Source organism: Aspergillus steynii (assembly GCF_002849105.1).
Source record: "Aspergillus steynii IBT 23096 chromosome Unknown P170scaffold_10, whole genome shotgun sequence".
Lineage (NCBI taxonomy): Eukaryota > Fungi > Ascomycota > Eurotiomycetes > Eurotiales > Aspergillaceae > Aspergillus > Aspergillus steynii.
In genome coordinates, this window is record NW_020194407.1 from 1,277,402 (window position 1) to 1,300,971 (window position 23,570).

Consider the following 23,570-nt stretch of genomic DNA (forward strand, 5'->3'; position numbering starts at 1 on the left):
TAGATATGTATCTGGTGCGGGTCTGTCTGTTCTACTAATTCCTGTTGACTGGTTTCTTTTTGATTCATGCGTTCTACCACCTGGAGCCGGTATCCAGGTCTACGATTGATTATAGCATATTGCAGCATTCTGTCACGGTGGCATGGCCAAGAGCTTGGCCGGTTGATACCCCATCTGGCACTGGAAACATGACCATCTATTTCATTCCATTCCCATCTCCCATCGTCTCGCCAGACATCGCCCGGGCAACGTAGACAACGAAAATTTGGTATAGTGTATTATGATACAGGTATATTTAGTGCGAGAACGACGCTCTCAGACCACGTTGTACCGTCCTCCCACAGGTGCGCGCGCGTCGCTATCGGCCGCCGCGATGGTTCCCTCCTTGAGCAACCGCATAAGCTCCCGCATGGCGTTCGTAACCGAGAGTTCTGTTTCGCCTTCAACAAGAATGTACAGCTTGGGGTTCTCGCCGGGACCCGGCTCCTTGCCAGTCCCGTAGAAACTGCCTTTGGTGGTGATGGACGTTCCCGTAGCTTCGAGGATCTTGGCCACATTCGTGCGGTTGGTAACAGCCCACCGAGCTTTCTCTGTTTCGGAAATGCCATTAGCATTGGTTCGGCACGAGGATAAAAGGTTAAAGGGGAAGGTAACTTACGAGGAAAGTCGTTGATCTCCAAAGTAGCGTGGAAAGCTCCGGCATCAGGCCCGCGGTTGTCAATAGGCACGCCAGATCTCATAACACCGGCCCGGCTGAGACGTGCGTGAATATCCGCAACTGCCGAGCCCACCTTGTCCAAGGGGTTCTTCGATGCATTGGCAGGATCCTTCTCGGTCCTATGCACGGTGATCTTGCCATCCAGATCGATCCCCTTGGGAACGCCGGGCATGGGCGCCGCGGCGGCATTTTGAGTCCCGGATAGCATCTTGTTGAACTTCTCTTCGGCTTGCTCGTTCTTCTTCTCATCCTTCTCTTCTTCCTCTTCGCCCTCTTCGCCGGTCTTGTACGTGCGGCGTTCTCGCATCCGAGCGGCATCTCGTTCCTGATCCAGCCGCTCCAGTCCTTTTCCACCGAACCCAGACGCGCTGGCCTTCTCCTTGCCGGCGCGCACTTTCTCCAAGAACGAATCAACCAGCTTCTGCACGGGCTCGGGCACTTGCTGCCCACTCTGCTTCAGCGCCTTCGCAATATCGACCGAGTAACGCTCTTGGTCTTCCGTCAGGAACGTCACCGCGGTTCCGGTGTTTCCGGCCCGCCCGGTTCTTCCTGCGCGGTGGACATAATCTTCCAGGTGGTTTGGTGCATCATAATTGACCACAAGCTTCAGTTGCTTAACGTCCAGACCACGGGCAGCAACGGAGGTGGCAACCAGAACTGGGAAGATGCCAGCCTTGAAATCCTCGATCGTAGAATCGCGATCAATCTGATCTTTTCCGCCGTGAATTGACATGCACGGGTAGCCCTTGCGCATCAACTCACGCAGAAGGTTGTCGGCGCCCTCTTGGCGATCAACAAAGATCAGGGCCCGGGAATCTTCATTGGCCTCGTCGGAATACAGGTTGCCCAGCAGCTCGAGCAGACGAATAAACTTCTTGTCCTCACTGCGGACTTCTACAATTTGTGTGATCTCGGGCGCAACCACGCTCTTGCCACCGACCACGATCTCCACGGGCTTGGACAACGTCTTGCGAGCAAGTGCTTCCATGTTCCGCGGGAAGGTAGCGGAGAAGAGTACCGTCTGTCGGTCCGGTCGAATGTTGGCCATGATCTTCATAACCTGGGGCTCAAAGCCCATGTCGAACATGCGATCGGCTTCATCCAGGACGACATAGGTCACTCGACGCAAATTCGTTACGCGCCCTGCATTAGCCGCGAGCAAGTCAATCATCCGCCCCGGGGTGCAGACGATGATCTCAGCACCGCGCTTGAGATCAGCAATCTGGTCTTTGATGGGCGCTCCGCCGTAGGCGCAAACGGCCCGGAGGTTCAAGGCTTTCAAAAACGGCTTGCAGTCCTTATGGATCTGAGTTGCCAGTTCACGAGTGGGCGTCATGATCAACCCAACGGGTCCTTCCATGTTATCCAACGGCCGTTGGTCTTTGATATGTCGGAACATGGGGATCAAGAAGGCAACTGTTTTACCAGAGCCCGTCTTGGCCACACCGATTACATCACGCCCGGACATGATTGCTGGGATGGCCTGACCTTGGATCGACGTAGGACTGTCGTAGCCAAGCCGGTCAATGACGTCCAACGTCTGCACGCCCAACCCGCATTGTGACCACTTCTGCACTGGCTTAGGAACGTCCACTCCACGGACCTTGATCCCGTCAAATTCCAGTCGCAGATTGGCGACCTCGTCTTCGGACATCTGTGCCAAATCACTAGGCTCGGTGTAGAACTTCTTTCGGAAAGGCTCATATTCTGCCTTTTTGTGATCGACCGTCGGGATGTCCTTCTTCTTTTTCGCCTTATTGGCAATGGCTAAGAAGTCATCCGCATCACCATCACCTACGGCAGTCATATCTATCTCGTGCTCATCACCGAAGATAGCCTCAGGCTGCTGTGGTTTTGCTTTAGAGAATTTGGCGCCCGTGGTTTTCTTAGGGGGCGCCGATTCGGCCAGCTCGGACATGAAAGCGTCCAAGGGGTCGACTTCCTCTTCCTCTTCCTCTTCTTGCGCATCAACGTCCATTTTATCGGATTCTTGCTGCTGACTGGCAGAGACATCATTGGGTTGCGCGTCGCCATTGGTTTCATTCTCGTCCGCCGGTGTTTGGGACTTGAGCGCTTCGTTCTGCAGGCGCTCTTCTCGCCTTTCAGCAGCTGCCCGTGCCGCCGCGGCATTTTCCTCTTCGGTTCCCCCGTCTTGCATGTCGACATCGTCATCTTCTTCGGCGCCCGCCTCGACCGGCTTATCAACTTCCTTCGTATCATCTAATGGGGGCGTTGGCAACTTTTCGAGCTTTCGCCGCGTCGATTCTTCTTCACCAAACCCTAGGGTCTTTTTCGTCGCCGAGGACTTTTCGGTGTCCGCGGCTTGTTTGTTGACCAGGCCGAATCCACCCACATTGCCCTTGGCTTTCAAAGCAGCTATAGATAAATAATTAGCTCATGTCAATGGACAGATGAACAGAGAGTAGACTTACAAGACGACGCACTTGAAGAGGCAGCAGGTTTGTTAGCAGACGCCTTAGTGATGGTAGTGGTGGTAGTGGATGTCTTAGCCGCAACGGGCACGGAGATATCAGTCCCCAACACAGCTGGCGCAGCTTGAGCTGGGGCAGCTGCATTCTTTGCGATCACCTTAGGATCGAATTTCCCCGCATACCCAGTGGGGGCTGCGTCGGCAGCCGGGGTTGCAGGCGATTGAGGAGAGTCGACAGCTGGCGAGAGACCGGACTTTCGGTCGATTTCTTCCAATATATTCCTAGGTCCCCCAGCAGCAGCGGCTTCCTGCTGTTTCCGTTCCTTCTCGGCAGCCTGCTTTTGTTTCCACGCTTCCAATTTTGCTAGCCGTTCGGCGCGCTTTTGGTCGTCCGTCGGCGCGGCGGAGGCAGTTGGTGTGGAGGGCTTCGACGTCTGTCTATCGATTAGTACAAAAGCTCCTTGTTGGGCATTCATGTCAAGACGCACCTCGCGAGATCGCGGGGCCGAATCCTTTCCCCGATCTCGGCTGTCATCCCGTCTAGACTTGTGTTTCAAGTCAGCAGAATCGTCTGTCCGTCTCCGAGCCCTATCGCGGGAGTCATCTCGCCTGCTTCGGTAATCCCTCTCGCGGCTTCTGCGACGGTAATCCCGGTCATCATCTCGGTCTCTCGATCGACGTCGGTCACGGGAACGATCTCTGCGACTGGGTCGATAACTATCTTCGTCGCGGTAATCATCGCGTCTATCTATCGAGCGGTCACGCCTGCGGTATGAATCACGATCACGATCACGGTCGCGTTCGCGTTCGCGGTATCGTCTCTGCATGAGCCACCGATCATTAGTTCCCAAACACGACCGAGGCCTATCGGATGACCTACCTCGGGACTGCGAGATCTTCGATAACTTCTGCCATCGTCTCGTCTACTCCTTTCATGACGATCATCTCTGCGACTGCGTCTGGATGAAGAATATGTGCTGCCTACAGGTGATGGTGAGCGAGTATCCCCGTGGCGAGCCATTGTTGCAGGCCAGCGATGAGTGAGTATTACTGGAACTCAGAAGCACCCGATGAGACTGCGGAGAGGACGGTAGAAAAAAGGCAAATTATTACCCTTCCATTAGACGTAGATCCCGGCTGGCGTAAAAGACGGGCGTTGGGAGAGAGGGAGTGGCAACGGCGGTCTTTAGCAGGGTGGAGAGTTTCTTCTTCAAGGCCTCTCAGCGACGACAATCCCAGCCTGGCGCAAACTGCCCGGCGGTCGTCACGTGAGAGCTCCGATCGGGCCATGATGTCACGTGGTGCATACCTTCCCCTTTGGGGCGGCTCCAACGGGACCCGACGCGCCCAGCCTCGCTCCCGCTTGCGTCTCAGAAGCTCCCCTGCGGCCAAGCCCCTGCACGCTTTTCTCCTCTTGGTTGGCTGTTCTCCAATCTCTATTGACTGTTTACCTATCTTTCCCAAGCCTCCGACTCTGGTTCCATCAGACCCTATCGCTCAGTAATCGCCATGCCTCTGAACGTCGTTCGAGGTGGAGGCGGTGCCCTTCGGAGCCTCTATCTCAATGCCGTCTCTCGCCCCTTCCGCGTGGCCATCTCCCAGCATCATGTCCGGCGCGTGTGCCTTGCGACCCATCGTGGCTCCTTGAAGCCTATCGCCGGAGCTGTCCCTGCCTCGGGTATTCTATCGCGACAGCTTGTCAACACTTACGCGACCGCCAGTGAAGACAAGACCGACAAGAAAAAGACGACGACGAAGAAGAAGGCGGAGACGACGAAGGCGAAGAAGACCACCAAAGCTGCCTCGAAGAAGACTACGCCAGCGGAGACCCCCAAAAAGACCCGGAACTCGAAGCGATTGACCGAGAAGGAAAAGGAAGCCAAACAGGCGAAGGAGCTGAGAGAGAGGATCAAGGAGCTCAAGGCGCTCGCGCTGGATCCGCCCGCAGTTAGCAAAAACAACCCGTGGACCCTCATGTTAGCTAGCAAGCTTCCCGAGACCCAAAAGGTTCACCACAAGCCCTCGGAAGCATTCCAGGAAGCTGCCAGGCTTGCCAGGAATATCAGCCAGGAAGAGAAAGACGTATGTGTTTCCCACTAGCCATTGCTTGGTGGAAACGCACTGATGCTCACATATATCTACAGCGCTTTACGGCTATCGCCCAATCTAACAGAGAAGAAGATCTGGCCAAATACGAGAAATGGGTCAAGTCGCACTCCCCCGTTGAGATCCGGAATGCCAACCGTGCCCGACGAACGCTTACCCGGCTGCTGGCAAACGGTCGCCGCACCTCCCGCTTCAATCTGCTAGAGGATGATCGGTTGGTCAAGCGCCCCAAGACGCCTTTCGTCTTTTACTACCAAGAAAGAACCGGGGCTGGGGATTTCAAGCACATGCAACTCCCAGACATGATGCGTCTCATTAGGGAGGAATACAATGGCCTGACACCCTCCGAAAAGCAGGTGTGTTTTTCTTTTCTTTCTCCTTTTTCTGTCATCTTCTTTTGGGTCGACCGGCTTGATCCGACTAATGCTAACTTAATTCCAATAGAAATATGAACGGCTTCACGAGGATGATAAGGCACGCTATCATAGGGAGATCCAGGATGTCTATGGCGAGACGTCCAGGACCAAGTTCGAGTGAATGGTTCGAAGGCGATGTCATGCGCCTGCAGTGATTTAATGCTCCTTGTTTATGGATATGGGGACGGCTGTAATGGTGCTCAATGGGAGTCGCCTTTTTTAAAGAAATTGGAAGAAGTGTGCCATGTCGACACATACCGCACCCTCGTGCCCCTATGTTTTATGCACCCCCTTTTGTTTGGTTCAGTACTGTCATACTCCACGAATTGTATTCTTTAGCCATCTTGCGTGAAAGCCGAATCAATCGGTCAGCTTGCCATCATACGTAATCCCTCATGCTGGATGGCGGTGTGTATCCCTTGGAGGGGGAAATTCTTCCGGAATAACCATCGGAAGTAGCGGGCATTCTCTGTGTCTATGGCCAAAAAATTATATCCATCGAGTCCTTCAATTTCTCGGGTTCATTGGGTAGACAGAAGAGAACAAATGAATACTCTTCTACAGAGTAAACTGAATTACTTCCTCGGTGGCTCCCGAGTCCAGGCTCCTCGACCAGTCGACATGTCGAAGAGCCCGACTGACGACACGAGGTCATAGCTTCTCTCCTCTCGCCAATATGTCTCATCAACAAGAAATAGGGAGTCGATCAAGCGGAAAGGCTTCGTCAAACCAAGCCAAGCCAAACCAAACCAAACCAAACCAAACCAAAGTCCCCATGCCGTGTCACCGAGAGTCCCCGACCCATGATGCAAGCCCGTCGTTTCACTTGCACTGCTCCTCCCGAAAGCCATGCAGGCACATACTGCTCCATACAGGTTCTGGATGTTGGGCAGGGAGAACTACGGAGTTGCGCTACATTACATCCACAGGACTGCGACATACATGACGAGGTGGGTATCCGGAGGACTTGCGGACATAGCGACAGTCTCGACCCTCGACACCCATGAGTCATTATTTGCATTGTGATCAAGCATCGTTGCGTTTCTTCGAACGTCGTCATCAGCTTGGACTTGGTTGGGTCTTGCACCTGCCGACCCAGCTACTTCTGGACCCCGGTGGGAACGCTGGACGGCTGCATGCAGTGTCTGAGATGAAACATGCGGTATAGGCTCAGTGACTTGTCCGGGCTCTAGAAATTTCCTTCTCACCGGCAAATCCAGTCGGAAGTATGACTCGAGCGGATGGGAAATTTGCCCGCATATGCTCCGCAGCGGGGATTCCGATGCAGCCAGACTGAAGAAGTTCAGCCTGATGGACAACTGTCACGACCGGACCCGAAAGAAGAAAAGAAACACCATAAAACAAGCGTCCGAAAGAGGAGTCGTACGGAGACGTCGGAGCAGAGGCTACTTTCCCTATCAGGGCGACCCCAATGGAGCGTTGGGGCGTCAGGGAAAGCGCCGGCTCTCATAGGCTCGAGCAGAGTCTTTGCCTTCGATGCGGTGAAGAAAAGTCGGCGCTGGAGGAGGGGCTAGTCTGCTGGCCATTTTCCTATACCCGAGATTCTCGCTGGATTTACGGGGGAGTTGGATGCCCGATGTGAGGATGAGGGAATATTTCAGGAGGGTTCAATTTCAGAAAGAAGGGTAGAGAGTAGAGTAGAGTAGAGAAGAGAATCACCTAGTCATTCTTATAGTTGGACTGCGAAGGGACGGTTCCTGCCTCGTTGCCTGAAATCGATCTTATCGCCCGTCGCGATTGTCTTGATGTCTTGATTGTTCTCTCCATCTGATAAACCCCCCCCATAATCGTTTTGTTCTCCTCAATCATCATCATATCATCCCGTGGACCCGTGGTCATGTCTATGTTTACGTTCATTCGGGTTTAGTTCGAGTCCCAGCCTTTCTCCCCCGACGGTTGAGTCGTTGACCCAAGGAACCGGACATCTTTAGCTTCGTCTGCTGGCCAGTACTGAGCAAAGTCACCCCACTTGGACAACAAACACGCCTGCTTGCCATTCGGGACGGTTGCATCTCCTGGAAAGAGAATCGAGGTTGATCAAGCTGATCTCCGATTCAAAGCACCCTCCTCATCATAAGTCCACCGTATTACATCCAGGGTTCCGCCGACGTGCCCACCAACTGCACCGAGGGAGGGGGGCCATCTTTATCGATAGGATCGAGCGTCGCAATCCGACCGGGTGTGTGACTGGCCTGTGCCTGCGTGACTCTCGTTTCCCTACACAATTCGCTGATCTGGCGCCAATCCAAGAGATCCGCGGTGTTTTCTCGTTGGTTCCCACCGGCCTTTCCCTTTCTCTGTCCCCAGCCACCGTTTTACTTCTGCCTCTCGGAAATTCACTTCAAACTGCCGAAGATACTGCCTGCATTCCGTACCACCGATCTAGTCTCATACTATCTGAATTTCAATGTAAGCCAGGGAAAAAAGTCCCAAACTTTTTTTTTCCCCCATTTTTTGTTTTCCGCGCAACTGCTGACTCTCGCCATGTACGTGCCATACTAGTTCGCATTCCGAACGCTGCCCATCGCATACCTCGCCGTCCAATCCCATCTGCTCGTGGGATGATCTTCACTACTCTCTCCCTTCTGCAATCTTGCCCACCGCCTCGTCATGAACTACTGCCCTTTTCTCCGTATCCCTACGCTGGCCTACTGAATTCTCCCCTTCAAGATTTCCAATTTCTCCCCCGTTTTTTCTTTTTCCCGTTGAACTCTCGAGTTTCTCATTTTTATCTCGATTCTCCGATTTTCTCTGGATCTCTTGACCACCCGTTCGGCTTGCTGTTAGCTGGCATTTCTTAACTTTCGCGTCTTACCCCCGTCTGACTCCCATTTTGCGTCTGGTGTTTTAAAGGGAGGCCCTTTCGTTTTTAGCCCTTTTTCTTGCTCACCCCTCGACAACCGTTCCTTTTATTTATTTCATCGCCCTGGATATCTGGTTTAAATAAACCACGACGTGCCTATACTCCGCGATCGACCCAGTTTACGTCAATTGTTCGCAGCCGATGCACCCTCAGTACCCATGCGCCTGACGCTATCGTCTTGCTGACCTTTGTCAAACCGCTTATATATTTTCGTCTGGTGGCTTTCAACTATGGAAACCCTGCGCCTGGCTCGCGACAATGTGTTTACTTCCGCTTTCGGTGTTTTCTCGTATGCGCGTGATGCAGCCGTGCGTCATGGACAGCAAGTACAATGCAAGGGAAGTGGGTTGACCGGGAAAAATGTGGGAGACGGGGAATTTCGCCCGGACACGGCGAAAGATGCCCTGGAAACGGGCTTTTTGAGTGTATATGAGGTGTGTTTTGTTTGGCGAAGACTACGAATACATTTGAACTGCCTGCTGATTACTCGGATCGATTATAGGTGAAGAGCTCTCGGAGTGCTCTCGGCAAGCTGGCTATACTCTCAGCAATGAGCTCTCAGAGGCCAGACGACCAGAATTATGAGGACGTTCCTCCGTCATACGACGACGCTGTCAGAGACCTACCACCAGAATACGCTACGCTTTCGCCATTTGCCCGGCGAAAGGATTTTGTTCACGATTCTGCGCCACCCAAATATACCCAAGATACCAATTCCAAATCTTCGCCCGGTGCCGTCGATTTCGATAGCTCTTTCGGAATTCGAGAACGCAAGGGCGCGAAAAAGAAGAAAAAGCCGGCGGCGGCGCCCCAACGACAGGCTACACCACCGAACGACGACAGCGACAAAAAGGATAAGGGCGCGGATGATCCAGGTAACGGCGGAGATCCTCCGGCCGATGGTGGTGATGCCGGCGACGGGAACGGCGATGGCGGAGACGGCGGTGGTGGCGGTGGTGACGAAGGTGGAGACGGCGGAGAGGACGACTGTGATGCTTGGAACACGAGCAGCAGCAAGAAGAAGAACAAAAAGAAAAAGAAGGAAGAGGAAGAAGAGGAACTAAAGCGGAAAGAGGAGGAAGAACAAGCGGCCAAAGAGGAAGAAGAGCGGAAAGCCAAGGAGGAGGAAGAACGAAAAGCAGCAGAGGCGGCGGCGGCGGCGGACAACAACAATCTGAGCTGGGCAGATGATCCCGACGGTCATGGCGATGACTCGTGGGCTGGATTTGCCACGGCGGGGAAGAAGAAGAAGAAGGGCAAGGTATTTTAAGTCATACCACTTTCATACCGGTCTGTCGCGCTAAAAATTTTATAGGCGGATTTGTTGGGGGCTGACCCCCCCTCAAATTCATTCCAGGACATCAGCTTAGGTGACGGAGCACCGCAACTAGACTTGAGCCTCGACCCTCCGGGTGGGAAGTCTGCCGGGACCGATTTTAATTTTGGCACTGGCTGGGGCAAAGGCTGGGGAAGCGGGAGCAAATGGGGATTGGATGCCTTGGGAGACATGAACGGTGTCAAAGATGACAAAGGGAAGGACAACAATCCCTGGTCGCTCGGTTCTAAGGATCCTTTGAAAGGCTCAGTTGGTTTCGATTTCGGCGGTTTCAGTGACCCCCCACCGGCCGAACAAAGCGCTCCTGCGGAGGAGCCAAAACCCGAAGATGATGACTGGGGAGGCTTTACTGTCAGTAGCAAGAAAGACAAGAAGAAGAAGAAAAAGGGCCTTGTGGAAGAAGAACCCCCCAAGGAACCTGAGCCTGAGCCAACTCCACCCCCAGAGCCTGAACCCGCACCCGAACCGGAACCAGCTCCGGCAGCAGACATGGCAGGACTCTCCAAGAAGGAGAAGCGCAAAGCAAAGAAGGGGAAAGCTGCAGATGAACCACCGGCGCCTGAGCCAGTTGCTGAGGAGCCTAAGAATGACGACATTTGGGCAGAGATCGACGGTAAGAAGGACCCAGAACCGGAGGTTGCGGATGACAACGACTGGGGCTGGGGCCTATCAACCAAAAAGAAGGACAAGAAGAAGAAAAACGCGGTTCTCGAGGAACCGGTGATAGAGGAGCCTCCGCCAGCCCCGGAATCGCCACCGGAGCCCGCCGCGGAAGAGAAGAAGGAAGAAGATGATTGGGCCGGATGGGGGGTTCCAGCTAAGAAGGATAAGAAGAAGAAGAAAGGCAAGCTGATCGAGCCAGAACCTGAGCCAGAACCTGAGCCAGAACCTGAGCCTGTGCCTGAGCCCGAACCCGAACCTGTTGTGGAACCGGAACCTGAACCAGAGCCAGAGCCAGAGCCAGAGGTCCCTGCACTACCCGATGACCCTCTCTACAACAATTGGGAAAACCTGTCTTCCAAGGACCGAAAAAAGCGAGAAAAGTCGCTGAAAAAGAAAGGCCTTCCCGTCCCAGGTATAGACATTATAATTCCTCCGCCGCCACCTCCAAAGCCCGTTGAACCCGAGGAGCCCATAAAGGAGGAACCTGTCGCAGAGCCAGAGCCTGTTGTGGAGCCTGAACCCGAGCCGGAGCCAGAACCAATTCCCGAGGTGGTCCCTGAGCCGATTATAGAACCAGAGTCGGTCGTCGAAGAGGACAGCTGGGGAATCTGGGGCTCTTCGAAGGACAAGAAGAAGGCGAAGAAGAGCAAGATCGCCGAGGAACCCCCGCCACCGGCACCAACTCCACCTTCCCTTGGATTGGATCACGATATCAACGCATTCGCTATCGAAGATGTACCCGAGGAACCCATGCTGGATGACCCTCCTCCCAAATCTTCGAAAAAGAAGGGATTAGCTGCAGAAGAGCCTCCCGCTAAGGCCACTAAGGGAGGAGGATTCTGGTCCGCCTTTGGAGCCGCAACTCTGGGCAAACCCAAGGCCACGAAGAAGAAATCCGAGGAAAAGCCCAAGGTGATCGAGGAGCCGAAGGAGCCCGAGCCTTCTCCGGACGACGCTGATTTGCTCATCGATGTCGGTGACGAGCCTAAGGAACCCGACGCGCCTGCCGCGCCTGACCCGCCTATAGTAGAAGAGCCGGCAGCCGCGCCGCCAGCGAAGACACCTGTTGTCAGCTCCAAGTCCAAGTCATCAGCCAAGCTGTCCGTTGCTGAGCGCATTAAAGCCCTTGAGCAGACCAAGAAAGATAAACTCAAAGACAAGGCTGCCGGGAAATCTAAGACGAAAGAAGCCATCCCGCCCCCAGAGGATCCTCCCGAACCGCCTCAGCCGGACCCGGAGCCAGAACCGGAGCCAGTAGAGGAACAGAAGGTTGCACGAGACTCGGTCCCGGGAAGTTTCCCTGACGCTTTTGACGACGACTTCGAAGACCCACCGCCCCCTGCGCCGGAGCCTGAGCCCGAACCGGAGCCCAAGCAGGAACCCCCACCGCCAGTTGAGCCTGAGCCGGTGCTCTCGTCGAAGAAGACCAAGAAGAAGGACAAAAAGAAAGGAAAGGTTGTCGAACCTGAGCCGGAGCCTGAGCCTGAACCAGTCCCTGAGCCGGCTCCAGAGCCCCCACAGGAACCAGAACCAGCGCCCGAGTCGGAGCCAGAACCCGCTCCCGCCCCGGTTTCTAAGGCGGATAAGAAGAAAAAGAAGAAGGGCAAGCTCGTTGAGCCTGAGCCCGAACCTGCACCGGCGCCAGACCCTGAGCCTGAGCCCGAGCCTGCTCCTGCAGATGAGCCCCAACCGGAAGCGGAGCCGGAGCCAGTTCCAGAGCCCGAAAAGCCCAAGAAAAAGAGCAAGAAAAGCTCAACCTCGAAAGGCGTCATGTCCTCTGCAGATACTCCACCTCCAGATGTGACCGCGGCTGACGCGCCACCGGAGAATGATGCCGGTGGCCCCCCGACACCGCCGCCCGAGCCTGCTGCGCCTGAAAGATCGGCCAAGAAGGAGCGTGCCCATATCGACCGAACGGCAGGTGCCGCTTCCTGGGCATTCTGGGGCGCTGGAGCTCCTCCACCTAAGAAATCAGGTCATCGGGAATCCAGGCACCGACGGGAACAGTCCCCCGGGGCTGCGAGGGCCAAGTCCTCGAGACACGGCCGACCTCGTGAGCAGGAGAACGAGATGGAGAAGTCATCGACATCTGAAAAGGACAAGCGCAGAGAAGCCAAACTCAATCGAGGAACAGCCTTCTCAAAATTTATCCTTGGAGGGCCTCCTCCACCTTCCCGCACCAAGTCGAGCCGTCGGAATGGTCATTCAGCCTCAAAGCCCACCTCTAGACGACCATCAGTCGATATGAACGATGCTGGAATCCCGTCGCCCCCGCCAGACGACGGACAGGAGATACCTGATAAAGCGGCGCGAATGATGGGAGCATCCGGAACAAAGCGAGAAAGGCCGCGTGGGACGCGGACGAAATCAGGTGGTATGTGCTCTATATTCATCCTATGCTTGAGAAGTGGTGCTAATAATTTGTATCTAGGTGTTCGGGACCCGTACGCTTTGGACGACGAAGACATGGTCATGGTGGATCGAGAAGATGTCGAGGGGTATCCGCCAAAGACACGCTCCCGCGAGTCTAGGCATTCGGAGAAGAGGTCAAGAAGACAGGTAAGCCGACATAAAGCACATAGAGTGTGTTTGTCAGCATGAGTCCATTTGCTAACAAGTCCTCCTAGTCGCGCTCGAGGCCCGAGGAGCTTCAGGAAGATGCTGTTATGGTTGATGCCGAGCAGGCGCAGCAGGGACCGGACGTCTTTTCTGGGCCGGATGACATCGCGTTTGTCGAAGCCCCACCAAAGGAGCCACAACGTCTCAAACGCTCAAACACCGCCTCGAAGAAACCTGAAACGGGCGGATTGATGGGGCTCATCGGTTCGTTGCGGAGGACTGCGCGTGCGGAGCCGCCGGAACGTCACAAGTCTCGCTCTCGCCGTGACGAGGATGCGAAGTACACGACGGATCCCGAACGGGACGAGGCTCGCCGTCAGCGCCGTGAAGAACGAAGGAAACGCTCGGCTCGCCCGGAAAATGAGGGTGACGGCTTCATGACCGACGCGCCCCCAGCTGAGGAAGTGCCAGAAGCGCCAGTAGACGATGTGGAAGCTAGGAGAGCTGAGCGAAGAGCTCGACGTGCCGCGAAACAGGCCTCTTTGGACCAAGCCCGCGAGAGTGAAATGCGCGAGGCCGAGGAGAGGCGCGCCAGACGAAAGGAGCGAGAGATGGCTCGGGAGCGAGAGATGCACGATCGACAGCTTCGCGAAGAGGAAGAGCGGGAGCAGAGACGTCAAGAAGAGAAGAGAGCACGTCGGGCTGCTCGTGAAGAGCGCCGAGCTCGTGAAGAGCAAGAGGCCCGCGAGGCGGAAGCCCGAGCTGAAGCGAAAGCTGCGGAACGCCGTGAGAGGCGTCGACAGAGAGATGCAGAAATGCAGGAGAACTCCAGGTCGCGGCGTCACTCGCGCGTGGATGACCACGTTGCTCGGGATTTCTACTACACCGAGGATCCTCACGCAGACCCGGCTCGTCGTTACCGGCCGGGAGAGGACCCGGAGAGATCGAATCGGCGAAGATCCAGGGCCCCGGAAATGCCCCGGGAACAACCGCCGCCGATGATGTCTGGCGGACGCAGAGATAAGATCTTTTCTTGGGTCGATCAACAAAACATCAACCCTCCGGAGCCGCCGCCCCTTGTGGCTACTGTACTGGACATGCCACCTGGACCGGAAGAGCAGGTCAATGCGCACTCGATGTCCTCGGACGAGGAAGCTCGTCGCGACCTCCGCCGCAGAGCCCGCAGACGGGCACGGTATCCGGGACTGACAGACGAGGAAATCAACGACCTGCGCGAGAAGAAACGCGAAGCACGCCGATCCGACCGGGATGGCCAGAAGAGCAGCTCTGGCAGTGGCGACTACGAGCGAGATCGGGGCATGAGACACGACCGCTATGCTGCGCCGCCACCGCCTGCGTCCGGTGGGAAAATGCCCAACTGGTTCAAGAAACTCACCAGTCTGTGATGGAAGAAGAAAGATATATATGACTTTTGCGAATTTGCGTGATGATTGCCATGATTGAAACGAACAGCACTATTATTTATGACTTTGTTGGATTATGAGAAAAGGGAATTCCATGACACGGCACAATTTGGGCCGAAGTTGGATATGAACGCATGTATGAATAACGAGAAACAAAATGTTACTCTCAGCTCGATGATTATAACTCAATGATGATACATTATATTACATCTACATCTACTCCGTACTATATCTCCCCTCTTGAGTAGGCAGGACCTAAACAGGCTCCCCAGACTGATCGATCTCCTCCGCATAGGGCACTCCGTCTTGAGCTCGCCGTCGATTCTCCAGATAGAGGCGCCCTCCCTCGTAGATGCCCAAGTAAATACTCAACGCCGCGGCCGACCACACCGACCTGATGGCTCCGCCTCGAAACAGCCCTCGCACTCCCTCATCTTGGTAGATCTGCCTCCCCATCGCCCAGATCCCTCGCCTCGCCACCCTCCTCATCTTCTTCCTTCCCTCCTGCCCTTCCTCCCCATCCCCACTCGTCCTCTTCCCATCAGCATCCTCACTCGCAGCCAACATCACCCTCGTCTTAACCACATCAATCGGCGTCGTCACCGTCGACGCAAAGCTGCCCGACACGCTCGCCGCCAGACCCGTCACCAGCACCCTTTCCAGCACGGGATTCGCATCCTGCCTCCCCTCCTCCCCTTTCTTCCTCCGCCCCTCCGCCCTCCACGCTAACCCCTTCCCTCTCAGATACTCGAAAATCGGAAAATGAAGCCCCGTGAAGGGCAGATTCCGTCCGACGAGCGCCGTATACCCCTTCCAGAGATTCCACGGCCGGTGGCGGAACTTGGCCAGGGCTTGCATTGTTGCGTTCTTGGGGGGCTGTGTTTGCGAGGTGATTTTCGCTGAACTGGCGGTGTCGGTCATTATCATCTGTGCGTTTTGTTTGATGACTTCTGCTGGGGTCAGGATGGCGCAGGACACTGCTTCGCCCGTGCAGGAGGCGATGGTGTGGATTAGGGGTTGGGGGAGGGGGGGCGTGGTGTTGGTGTTGGAGAGGGTAGTTTTTATGGCTTCGTAGGTGGTGAAGAAGGCTCCTGCTTTTTATTGGGGGTGTACGGTCTTCTGTTAGCTAGGTAGGTACTTAGGGTGGGTTGGTTTGGGGGGTAAGGACATAGGTATAGTGTTCTACCATAGTTCAGGTTGGGGTGATGGAATGGGGAAACATAACGTACAAGAAGGAATCGTGGCCAGCAACACGCTCCCCACTCCCTGGTAGAGGCCTCGGAAGAGGACCTTCCTGTTAATTGACCCGTCGGCATGCTTGTACAGTTTCTCGTAGTTGGGTGACTGGATGCGCGTCTTGAGCGTGTCGAATGGGTAGACGGAGAAGTCAACGATCACGACGGCGAAGGCGCCAGCCTATGGTCATTTGTATTCGATTTTTGTCAGTTCTTGTCTTGGTCATGGTCATAATCGATGGTTACGGGGCTATTGAAAGCTGGACTGGCTGGGATGTAGATGATGGAGTGTTCTCGACTCACGAGCCAGATGTCGGTGTTGGTGTTGTACATTGCGACTGATTCCTGTCTGCTTGAGGAATGCCATCTATGCAGGGAAACCGAATGAGGTACAGAAGACAGAAGGAAAAGAGGTCTGAAGTCATGGCAGAGGCCATTCTATTCATGATATCTTATCTAATCGGTTATCGATTGCGACGAAATGATCTCATCAGGCCATCACGTGCAGCGGGTGCCCTAACGGCCGCATTAGGGCTCGGCCATGGATATAAGAGATGACGGGAGGGAAAGAGGAAAGAGAAGAAGAAAATAGGTCAGTGCCATACGTAGGTCAAAAATTCACAAAGAAAAAGCAAAAAGAAAAGAAAAAGAAAAGCAACATCAAGAAGGAAGACTCAAGTCATATCCCGTAACTCTAGTCGTCACTGGAACATATTAACAGCCAGATACAAAATTTTCCCTCCCTACGCCGTTAAGGTCATGCATGCGGTTCCCAGAATCCCCTCGGTTTCAGACAAAAAACATCGTTCTCCGCCAACAGTCCTTTCCTCCTCTATTTGGCGGTCTCTCCCGGCAGCAGGTTGCCCTTGACTGCGAACATCTTGCCCGTCGTGGCCGAGACGAAGCTGTCGACCTGGCGGGCGTACTGCTCAACCTGTCGGCTGTTCAGCATGGTCTCCAGGCGGCTGGGCTCCTGGGGAAGCTTGAACAGTCGCTGCCACTCGTCCTCGGGAAGCAGGGGCTGCTTCAGAGCCGCACGGCTGGCGTTCTCCTGCTTGCGCTTGTTCTGCCAATTCGTGATCTTGGTCTGCTCCCGAGCAAGCGACCGCTGGTAGTACTGGTAGTTGTTGGTCTCGGTGTGATGGGTCTCGATGCTGTCGAGCAGAAGGTCGCAGTTCTTCTCGAGGAAAGGGTCGATGCTGAGGGCCAGGTTGTCGAAGTTGGGCGCCAGCACGTTGTCCTTGATGAACGGGCCGGATTCCAGAGCGGCCAGAGACGGGGGGAGATCCGCGGGGGCCGACTGGCTGGGGCACTGAAGCTGGTGGAGGAAAGAGGTGATCAGGTGAGAGTTGTGGATTTCCACGGGGAGTTCAACGAAGATGTCCTGGAATCTCAGGTTGGACTTTTGCAGCCTGTATTGATGTTAATGAATCATCCACTAAATGTAGCCAAAATTCGTTGCAGTAGTCTGCAGGAATTAAGAAGAAGAAATGGAAGCATACTCATCGGAAGTGAACTTGTTCTCCTTGAAGGCAGTCATGAACTTAGGAGACAGACGGAAGGCCCGCAGGCTCAGGCTGCCCTGGGCGCTACGGCTGACGTCGTGCACGAGAGCCACCGTCCTCTCGTTCATCTCCTTCTGGTAAAAGAATTGGTTCTCGATCACGTTCATGTTGACGAAGTTACCCATGTTGGCGCTGGTGTACCATCCGACGTTGTTCGCATCCACGTTGACCTCGCGAAGCATGCGGATCATCTCGGCCTGGTAGGCGGCGTTGGCCTTCGCGCGAGGGGCGGCAGCGGCCGGGTTGGCGGCGGCGTTGTCAAAGTGCGACTCCGCGGGCACTTCGACGACGGGGAAAGGGAAACAGTTCGTGACCTCGAGGCCGGAAGCCGCGTCCATACCAACGATCGAACCGGTCGCAGTCGTCGGGAAGGTCTGAGAGCAGTGCTTGATGATTTTCATCACCACCTGGATTCATCACGGCATTGTATGAGCTTCGCTGTCGCGGATAACATAACCATCGCGGGGGAGAGAGGATTTTCACGGAGGGAAATGTCATACCAAGGCCTCGACCTTGATGGTCGCGAGGGGGAGGGGAACGGAAACTTCTTTCCTGTGAACGGCATTAGCAATCGAGCTCACGAGGACCGTCGTCCGGCAGCGACGGGGGGCACGTACTCCGCCATTTTGAATGCAAGCAACGCAGGATATACGATGGGGTTGATCTCGGGATGGAATCGTGACTTTGTGTGGATGGATTTGATCAATTTCCCACCGCCTAACGCCCTTTCCGGTTAGCGCGCCAAGCCTGGCAGTATCGCTCGTTCGTTTCCTCTGTTTCTCTGAAGTACGGAGTCTCCGGACTCTCCGTCCTTTCTTCATTTCTTTCTCGCCACCTCGCTCATGTCGGTGGCTTCTTTCATGCCTCAGACCTCGATTTGCAGGTCTTCGTCCCAGTGTTTCCTGTCACTTTCGGGGCCTTTGGCGGACTAGAACCACATGCTGGGGCCTTCGGGAGGCACACGGCCATCACAACCACCGCTAACCACTAGCCAGAACCCCCTCCTGGGCTATGTATAACCACTACTATTTAGTACGCATCGCCCTCTCTTGCCCCTCCCATCGGCTTTCCCCATCCCTAAGCATCCCCATACTACTTATCTTCATTTCCATCACAATTCCACGAACAATGCTCACCGAACCTTCCCAATTACAGTACGGAAAAGACCATGTCCTCCAAACGGTGGCGGTCACCACCCTCCCAGAAACCTCTCTCCAAGACAACAGCTACTGGGTGATGTAGGTACCGTACCGTCTTTGGAATCGCCAATGGCCTCCGCTCACCCGTTGGCCTTTTCATCCCCGGCCTCCCCTCAATCCTACAACAGCAAAAGACTAATCGGTGACCACCCGTGGGTAAATCCAGCCTGATACACGGTGGCGCCTGGCGAGACCCGACGCAGACCTCTATCGGATACCTCACCCACGCCGCGTCCATCCTGACCTCCTCGCCCGCCTACACGTCCTCCACCCTCCCTCGCATCGCCGCCTTCGCGTCCATCGAGTACCGCCTCAGCCCGCACCCCGCTCACCCGCAGGACCGCCACACCACCGACCCTCGCGAGTACCGCGCCGCGAAACACCCCGACCATCTCGCTGATGTGCAGGACGCGCTGGCCTTCCTGCAGCGCAAGTACGGGTTTGGCGAGCGGTACATTCTCGTCGGGCATAGTTGCGGTGCGACTATGGCGTTCCAGTCGGTGATGGGGTGTTTGCGCAGCGGCGGAGATAATGAGGAAGAGCTGGATGAGGAGCGGAAGGTCTCTCCCTTTGCTCCGACGGCGATCCTAGGCATGGCGGGGATCTACGATCTGAGGCTCCTGCGCGACACGTTCCGTGATGTGTCTGCGTATCAGGAGATCGTCGAGGGGGCGTTCGGCAAAGACGAGGCCGTCTGGGACGCGGTCTCCCCTGCGGCGGTGCAGGGACCGAGCGGGGTGGCGGGGTGGAAGGCCGGTCGGTTGGCCGTGCTGGCATACTCGCCGGAGGATGGGCTGGTGGATCCGACGCAGCGAGAGGCCATGAGGCAGGCGTTGGCACCTTGGGAGAAAGGCCATTCCCACGTTAAGAGTCGGCGTGTGGAATTGCTGTCACTCACGGGCAGTCATGATGAATCTTGGGAGAAAGGGCAAGATCTGGCGAGGGCGATTGCTTTCACAATCGACAAGCTGGACGATTGATGATTGTCTTCCCTTTTCGATAGACGCATTCCCCGTACATAACATCTAGACAGTGCAGGACAGAATGACTGCATGTTTACATATAAAAAATTGAAAGAGTTACCTATTTCGCATTTGTGCCCCGAAGTCCGCGAAAGACTCGTTGGGATTATAGAACTAGTTCACATTAGAAGAAAAGAAAAAGAGACCGGCCATTTTCAGAGCTTCCGACGCCCACCAGTGTTCGTGATCATGAAATGCAGTACATGAAATTGCAGCTTGACGATCTCCGTCATACGCCGGGTATTGGAGAAACAAAAAGACTGAACAGACAAATCGTAGCAGGAAAGGGGAAAGGGAATAGAAACACGGTTATCTCGAGCACCACAGTATCTAGCCAGTACACGATTGGAGAATTCCACGAAACTATGAGAGTTGAGGAGGGAGGGAGGAGAATAGGGGGGATAGAATCAAGGTAGATGACAGACAAAACATCGTGCAGGAAGACGTATGTAGCGAGACCGGGTCAGAGAACCAGCACAAGACAGGCGACCTTCTTAGTTGCCAATGTCCATGCGGCCGGAAGCAGCATCGCCGGCAGGCTTCTCCGCTTTGGTATCATGACCAAGCTCGTCAATTTCATCGTCGTCGTCCTCCAAGTCATCTTCATCGGTGTCTTCAATGTACTTGGCTTCAATGCCGGCCTCGCGAAGGCGCGCCTTGGTATCTTCACGATACTGATCCTGCCAGCGAGCAAGTGCAGCACTGGCATGAACACGGAACCCATAGATACGGGGCTCGTAACGGCGCACGCTCTTCTCCGGGATCAGCGCAGGATACACCTGGAAAAGCATGCTGTGGAATGTGGTTCCGAAGTAGGCACCATCGATGGAAGCATGCCGAGAAGACTTCGGGTTGTAGATATCTTCGCACTTTGCGCAGTAAAGACGTACGGTGCTTGTGTGGGGAAGATCGTGCTGACCCATGGGAAGAAGAGGGTGACCTTCACACACAACACGCGGACATTTGCCGAAATCGCCCTTCTTATACTTGTCGACCTATAGGCGAGTCAGAATCATAACAGAGGCCCGGGGTTTCGCTTTTGTTACGCACCATTTTGGACAGACCACGAGTGGTGATGATGTAGCGAGCATGGACGAGGCCGTACAAGTGACGTGCCGATTTCTCGATTTGCTCGCGCAAGTCATCGTCCGCATCCAAGTCAAAGACGTCGGTCACAAGATCCAGAGCATACTGATAGTATGCGACCTCGGTGTTCAAGCCGGTAAGGTTGAAGCGATCGGTCAAATACTCCTCGTCAACTTCGCAGAAATACTCGTTTCCACGGGACGAAATAAACTGTTCACACCAACGACTGTCAGGAACGTCTTTAGGAAATTCGGGAGGAAGTAGGGGAACAGGAATTGCATATGGGAATCTTTCATGCTCTCGCATTACGAGTTTAGGGGAAGGAGCCTCGGGTTTGGGGTCGGGGGATTCGGCATCATAATCATTGGTCGAATGAGCAGCTTCACCCGGCATGTTCATTTGCTCTTCACTTTCCTTCTTCACCTTTTCCTCGGAGGAGGTAGAAAACTCGTACCACCAGGACTCGAGATGAACGGGAGGCTCGGGAGAGTAAGGCCTCTTCGGAGAATTGGATTTCTCAGAGTCCGAGGAAACCGGCTCCGAAACCATTTTGAATGGGAACAGCTGCGCCGGACAAAACAAGTGTGGTGGGTGACATGCGACTGGAAGATCAAGGGGCAGTCCGAGTGTTTCTAGACTTCTCCAAAGAAGAACCCTCTCAATTCACCCCGCCGTGATCGCACCGTCATTGTGTTCTCAAGTGCAGCCGCACCCTCCTTCCCTCCGATGCACTCACCAGCCGCAACTGTCACCCGAGGCAAGATCCATGAACGAAAACAAGACCAAACAAAAAAAAGCAACACTTACCCAATCTCTCCAGTAACTGGTGTAGTCACTGTCAGTCTCGCTGTTGAAGTCTTCCATCATCTTGGCGAGTGGTCACAAGACAGAACAAGAGAAGTTGTCTGAAGGTAAGATTATTTCTGTGCTTTGCCTGTAGCAGTTGCTGAGAGAAAACTGGGTCAGACCATCCCAGAGCAGGAAAGCCCCCAGAACTGTACAGCTGGAATAATCTTCCTTAGAGCTTCCAACAGCCAGAGGTTGGAGTAGAGGGGTATCGGAAGCGTGCAAATAGGCTCACGGGCGAAGGCGATGCGAAGGCGTGAAGATGGATGAAGTGAGTCTTTCTGCTTCATTCCGTCGGCCTGTTATCTGTGGATCTCCTTCTTCCGGCTTAGCGCGGGGTTGGCGGTGAGTGGCGGATGTTTTTCTCACCGCCTTCACCGGCCCTCTTTGCCTTCTTGTGTTTTTCCTCGCTGATTCTAGATTCTGGGTTTACACAAAGAATGCATAGGTATTCACACACTATTCCCCTAATATATCTAAATATTGTTTGTTCAATTAACTATTTACTATGCTTGATCAACTGGCATCAAACTAGACACTCTGGATTACAGACAACTGATAGAATACTATACATGCCGATTTTTATACATCCAACGAACACTAGGAAATCTTGACCTAATTCTAGTAGTGAGTGGCATCATCTCCAAGGTCAAGTCCTTACTAGACTTAGGGTACAGGCACTGCTTGGTATATCTTCAACAGGCTTCTACTAGCTCGCTTTCGCTGCACAAGATCCATAATTCGTACCCATCCCTTGATTTAGTTCTCCGGGACCTTTGCGACATAACCACGCAATGAGCTACAAGTGGGCCGAGTTCTTTCTCCAGGGCTGTGAGCCGAACATTTTTAACTTATACAACCAACCTATTCTCGATCCCGAGGACTTCAAGCAATTTCACTGCGATGATGCCTGGAAATTGGGACGGCGAATGCGTGATGATATGCCCGGGATGCATAGTATCATGGTGTTGAGATTACGAGTAAATGGACGAGCCAAACTTGTGACGAAAACGGTACACACTCAGAGTACACAAAGCCACATACCTACATAACTGACTCGGAGTAGTTCTTTGGGGAAGAACACTTTGCATCGAAACAAACAACTAGACCCTTTCTTAGATGAAAGTCGAGCTTACGAACATATTCTTCGCAACTGCCCGCCCTCTAAACTGTCTTACTTCCCAACTTATTATGGTGTCGTCCTAAACTTGACACGCGAAAAGTATCCTATGAGCTATGCATTGCGTCCTCGAGCATTAGTGCTTGAAAGAGTCAGCCCTGCCATATGTTCCCGACGTCTTCTAGGAGAATCCCCACGACCATCATCGAGCCTATTCGAAAGCTTTGTTACGAAAATTGGCGATCTACCTCTCAGCAGCTTTGAGAAGGAGTGGTACATTTCGTTGTCCATTGACCAGCTTCAGCGTCTTGCAGCGTTACATGATATTGGAATTTTACACCACGATATCTGTGATGAGCATTTTCGTATGCCTCATGATTTCTACGACACGGTTCTCTACCATTTCTCTCATTCCTACACGATACACACACCATGGCCATACGTAAGACGACCTAAGCCCTTGGTGGAATTGATTCGAATTGAACAGGAGGAAGTGTTGAGTGGTGTGCTCGGTCGGTTAGTACAGCCCTACCTTCAAATAAATGTTAGTTAACATTTCCTCAGTGCGAGAAAATCGGATCTTCGTGATAATGTTGCAACGACGCTCGATGTAACCCCGGTGACTGTTCTGAATTTCTGCTCCCAAGAGCTGGAAGACACTGAGAACAACCTAGAGCTGATCTCTCTAAAGACTAAACACCGACCAGATGGTACGTTAATAGCTGTATTCTTTTTATGATAGCCCTAGTAACATTCATTAGTGTTTACGCTTCCATCCCTGACGTCAATATTTCCATTCTTGGAATCGATTCGCCCGAGTCATTCTCCAGCATGGCATATCAGTAGGGCTCGACTTCTCCAAGACTATATCTCCGTCTGGTTCCTCTACACACCCAGCTCAGACAAACAGATAGAGATGATGTCGTTCTCTGGGGTAGAATGTTCCAAACTGGATGTAGA

At 54.0% G+C, this 23,570-nt stretch overlaps 8 protein-coding genes across 8 annotated transcripts; 4 read left to right on the forward strand and 4 right to left on the reverse strand.

Annotated features, from left to right (window-relative positions):
• Nucleotides 1-178: 178 nt before the first annotated feature.
• P170DRAFT_418388 (DEAD/DEAH box RNA helicase) lies at nucleotides 179-4,231 on the reverse strand. Its single transcript, XM_024847216.1, has 5 exons — nucleotides 4,030-4,231; nucleotides 3,638-3,970; nucleotides 3,151-3,583; nucleotides 659-3,094; nucleotides 179-590 (listed from the first exon to the last, which is right to left on the reverse strand). The coding sequence occupies exons 1-5, from the start codon at nucleotides 4,168-4,170 to the stop codon at nucleotides 316-318; spliced, it is 3,618 nt and encodes a 1,205-aa protein (XP_024699237.1). The 5' UTR covers nucleotides 4,171-4,231; the 3' UTR covers nucleotides 179-315.
• Nucleotides 4,232-4,536: 305 nt separating this feature from the next.
• On the forward strand, nucleotides 4,537-6,132 carry P170DRAFT_514233 (HMG-box domain-containing protein). The gene is made up of 3 exons (XM_024855192.1): nucleotides 4,537-5,231; nucleotides 5,294-5,611; nucleotides 5,700-6,132. Exons 1-3 carry the CDS (start codon nucleotides 4,659-4,661, stop codon nucleotides 5,790-5,792), a joined length of 984 nt encoding a protein of 327 aa, XP_024699238.1. The 5' UTR covers nucleotides 4,537-4,658; the 3' UTR covers nucleotides 5,793-6,132.
• Nucleotides 6,133-8,785: 2,653 nt separating this feature from the next.
• On the forward strand, nucleotides 8,786-14,519 carry P170DRAFT_480881 (uncharacterized protein; the record flags this gene model as incomplete). The annotated part of the gene is made up of 5 exons (XM_024853821.1): nucleotides 8,786-8,989; nucleotides 9,058-9,816; nucleotides 9,871-12,928; nucleotides 12,986-13,113; nucleotides 13,182-14,519. 5 exons carry the CDS (start codon nucleotides 8,786-8,788, stop codon nucleotides 14,517-14,519), a joined length of 5,487 nt encoding a protein of 1,828 aa, XP_024699239.1.
• Nucleotides 14,520-14,792: 273 nt separating this feature from the next.
• On the reverse strand, nucleotides 14,793-16,105 carry P170DRAFT_418391 (putative mitochondrial carrier protein; the record flags this gene model as incomplete). The annotated part of the gene is made up of 3 exons (XM_024847217.1): nucleotides 14,793-15,631; nucleotides 15,767-15,953; nucleotides 16,076-16,105. The coding sequence occupies 3 exons, from the start codon at nucleotides 16,103-16,105 to the stop codon at nucleotides 14,793-14,795; spliced, it is 1,056 nt and encodes a 351-aa protein (XP_024699240.1).
• An 82-nt stretch (nucleotides 16,106-16,187) lies between these two features.
• P170DRAFT_441377 (putative eukaryotic translation initiation factor 3 subunit EifCh) lies at nucleotides 16,188-17,975 on the reverse strand. The gene is made up of 4 exons (XM_024850293.1): nucleotides 17,955-17,975; nucleotides 17,838-17,889; nucleotides 17,275-17,744; nucleotides 16,188-17,184 (listed from the first exon to the last, which is right to left on the reverse strand). The coding sequence occupies exons 1-4, from the start codon at nucleotides 17,960-17,962 to the stop codon at nucleotides 16,605-16,607; spliced, it is 1,110 nt and encodes a 369-aa protein (XP_024699241.1). The 5' UTR covers nucleotides 17,963-17,975; the 3' UTR covers nucleotides 16,188-16,604.
• A 337-nt stretch (nucleotides 17,976-18,312) lies between these two features.
• P170DRAFT_441378 (arylformamidase) lies at nucleotides 18,313-19,597 on the forward strand. The gene is made up of 3 exons (XM_024850294.1): nucleotides 18,313-18,369; nucleotides 18,493-18,575; nucleotides 18,703-19,597. Exons 1-3 carry the CDS (start codon nucleotides 18,349-18,351, stop codon nucleotides 19,514-19,516), a joined length of 918 nt encoding a protein of 305 aa, XP_024699242.1. The 5' UTR covers nucleotides 18,313-18,348; the 3' UTR covers nucleotides 19,517-19,597.
• A 17-nt stretch (nucleotides 19,598-19,614) lies between these two features.
• Nucleotides 19,615-21,755, reverse strand: P170DRAFT_441382 (casein kinase II subunit beta family protein). Its single transcript, XM_024850295.1, has 3 exons — nucleotides 21,452-21,755; nucleotides 20,609-20,854; nucleotides 19,615-20,553 (listed from the first exon to the last, which is right to left on the reverse strand). The coding sequence occupies exons 1-3, from the start codon at nucleotides 21,509-21,511 to the stop codon at nucleotides 20,053-20,055; spliced, it is 807 nt and encodes a 268-aa protein (XP_024699243.1). The 5' UTR covers nucleotides 21,512-21,755; the 3' UTR covers nucleotides 19,615-20,052.
• Nucleotides 21,756-22,284: 529 nt separating this feature from the next.
• Nucleotides 22,285-23,456, forward strand: P170DRAFT_480886 (uncharacterized protein; the record flags this gene model as incomplete). Its single annotated transcript, XM_024853822.1, has 4 exons — nucleotides 22,285-22,516; nucleotides 22,610-23,126; nucleotides 23,175-23,324; nucleotides 23,372-23,456. The coding sequence occupies 4 exons, from the start codon at nucleotides 22,285-22,287 to the stop codon at nucleotides 23,454-23,456; spliced, it is 984 nt and encodes a 327-aa protein (XP_024699244.1).
• Nucleotides 23,457-23,570: the final 114 nt, after the last annotated feature.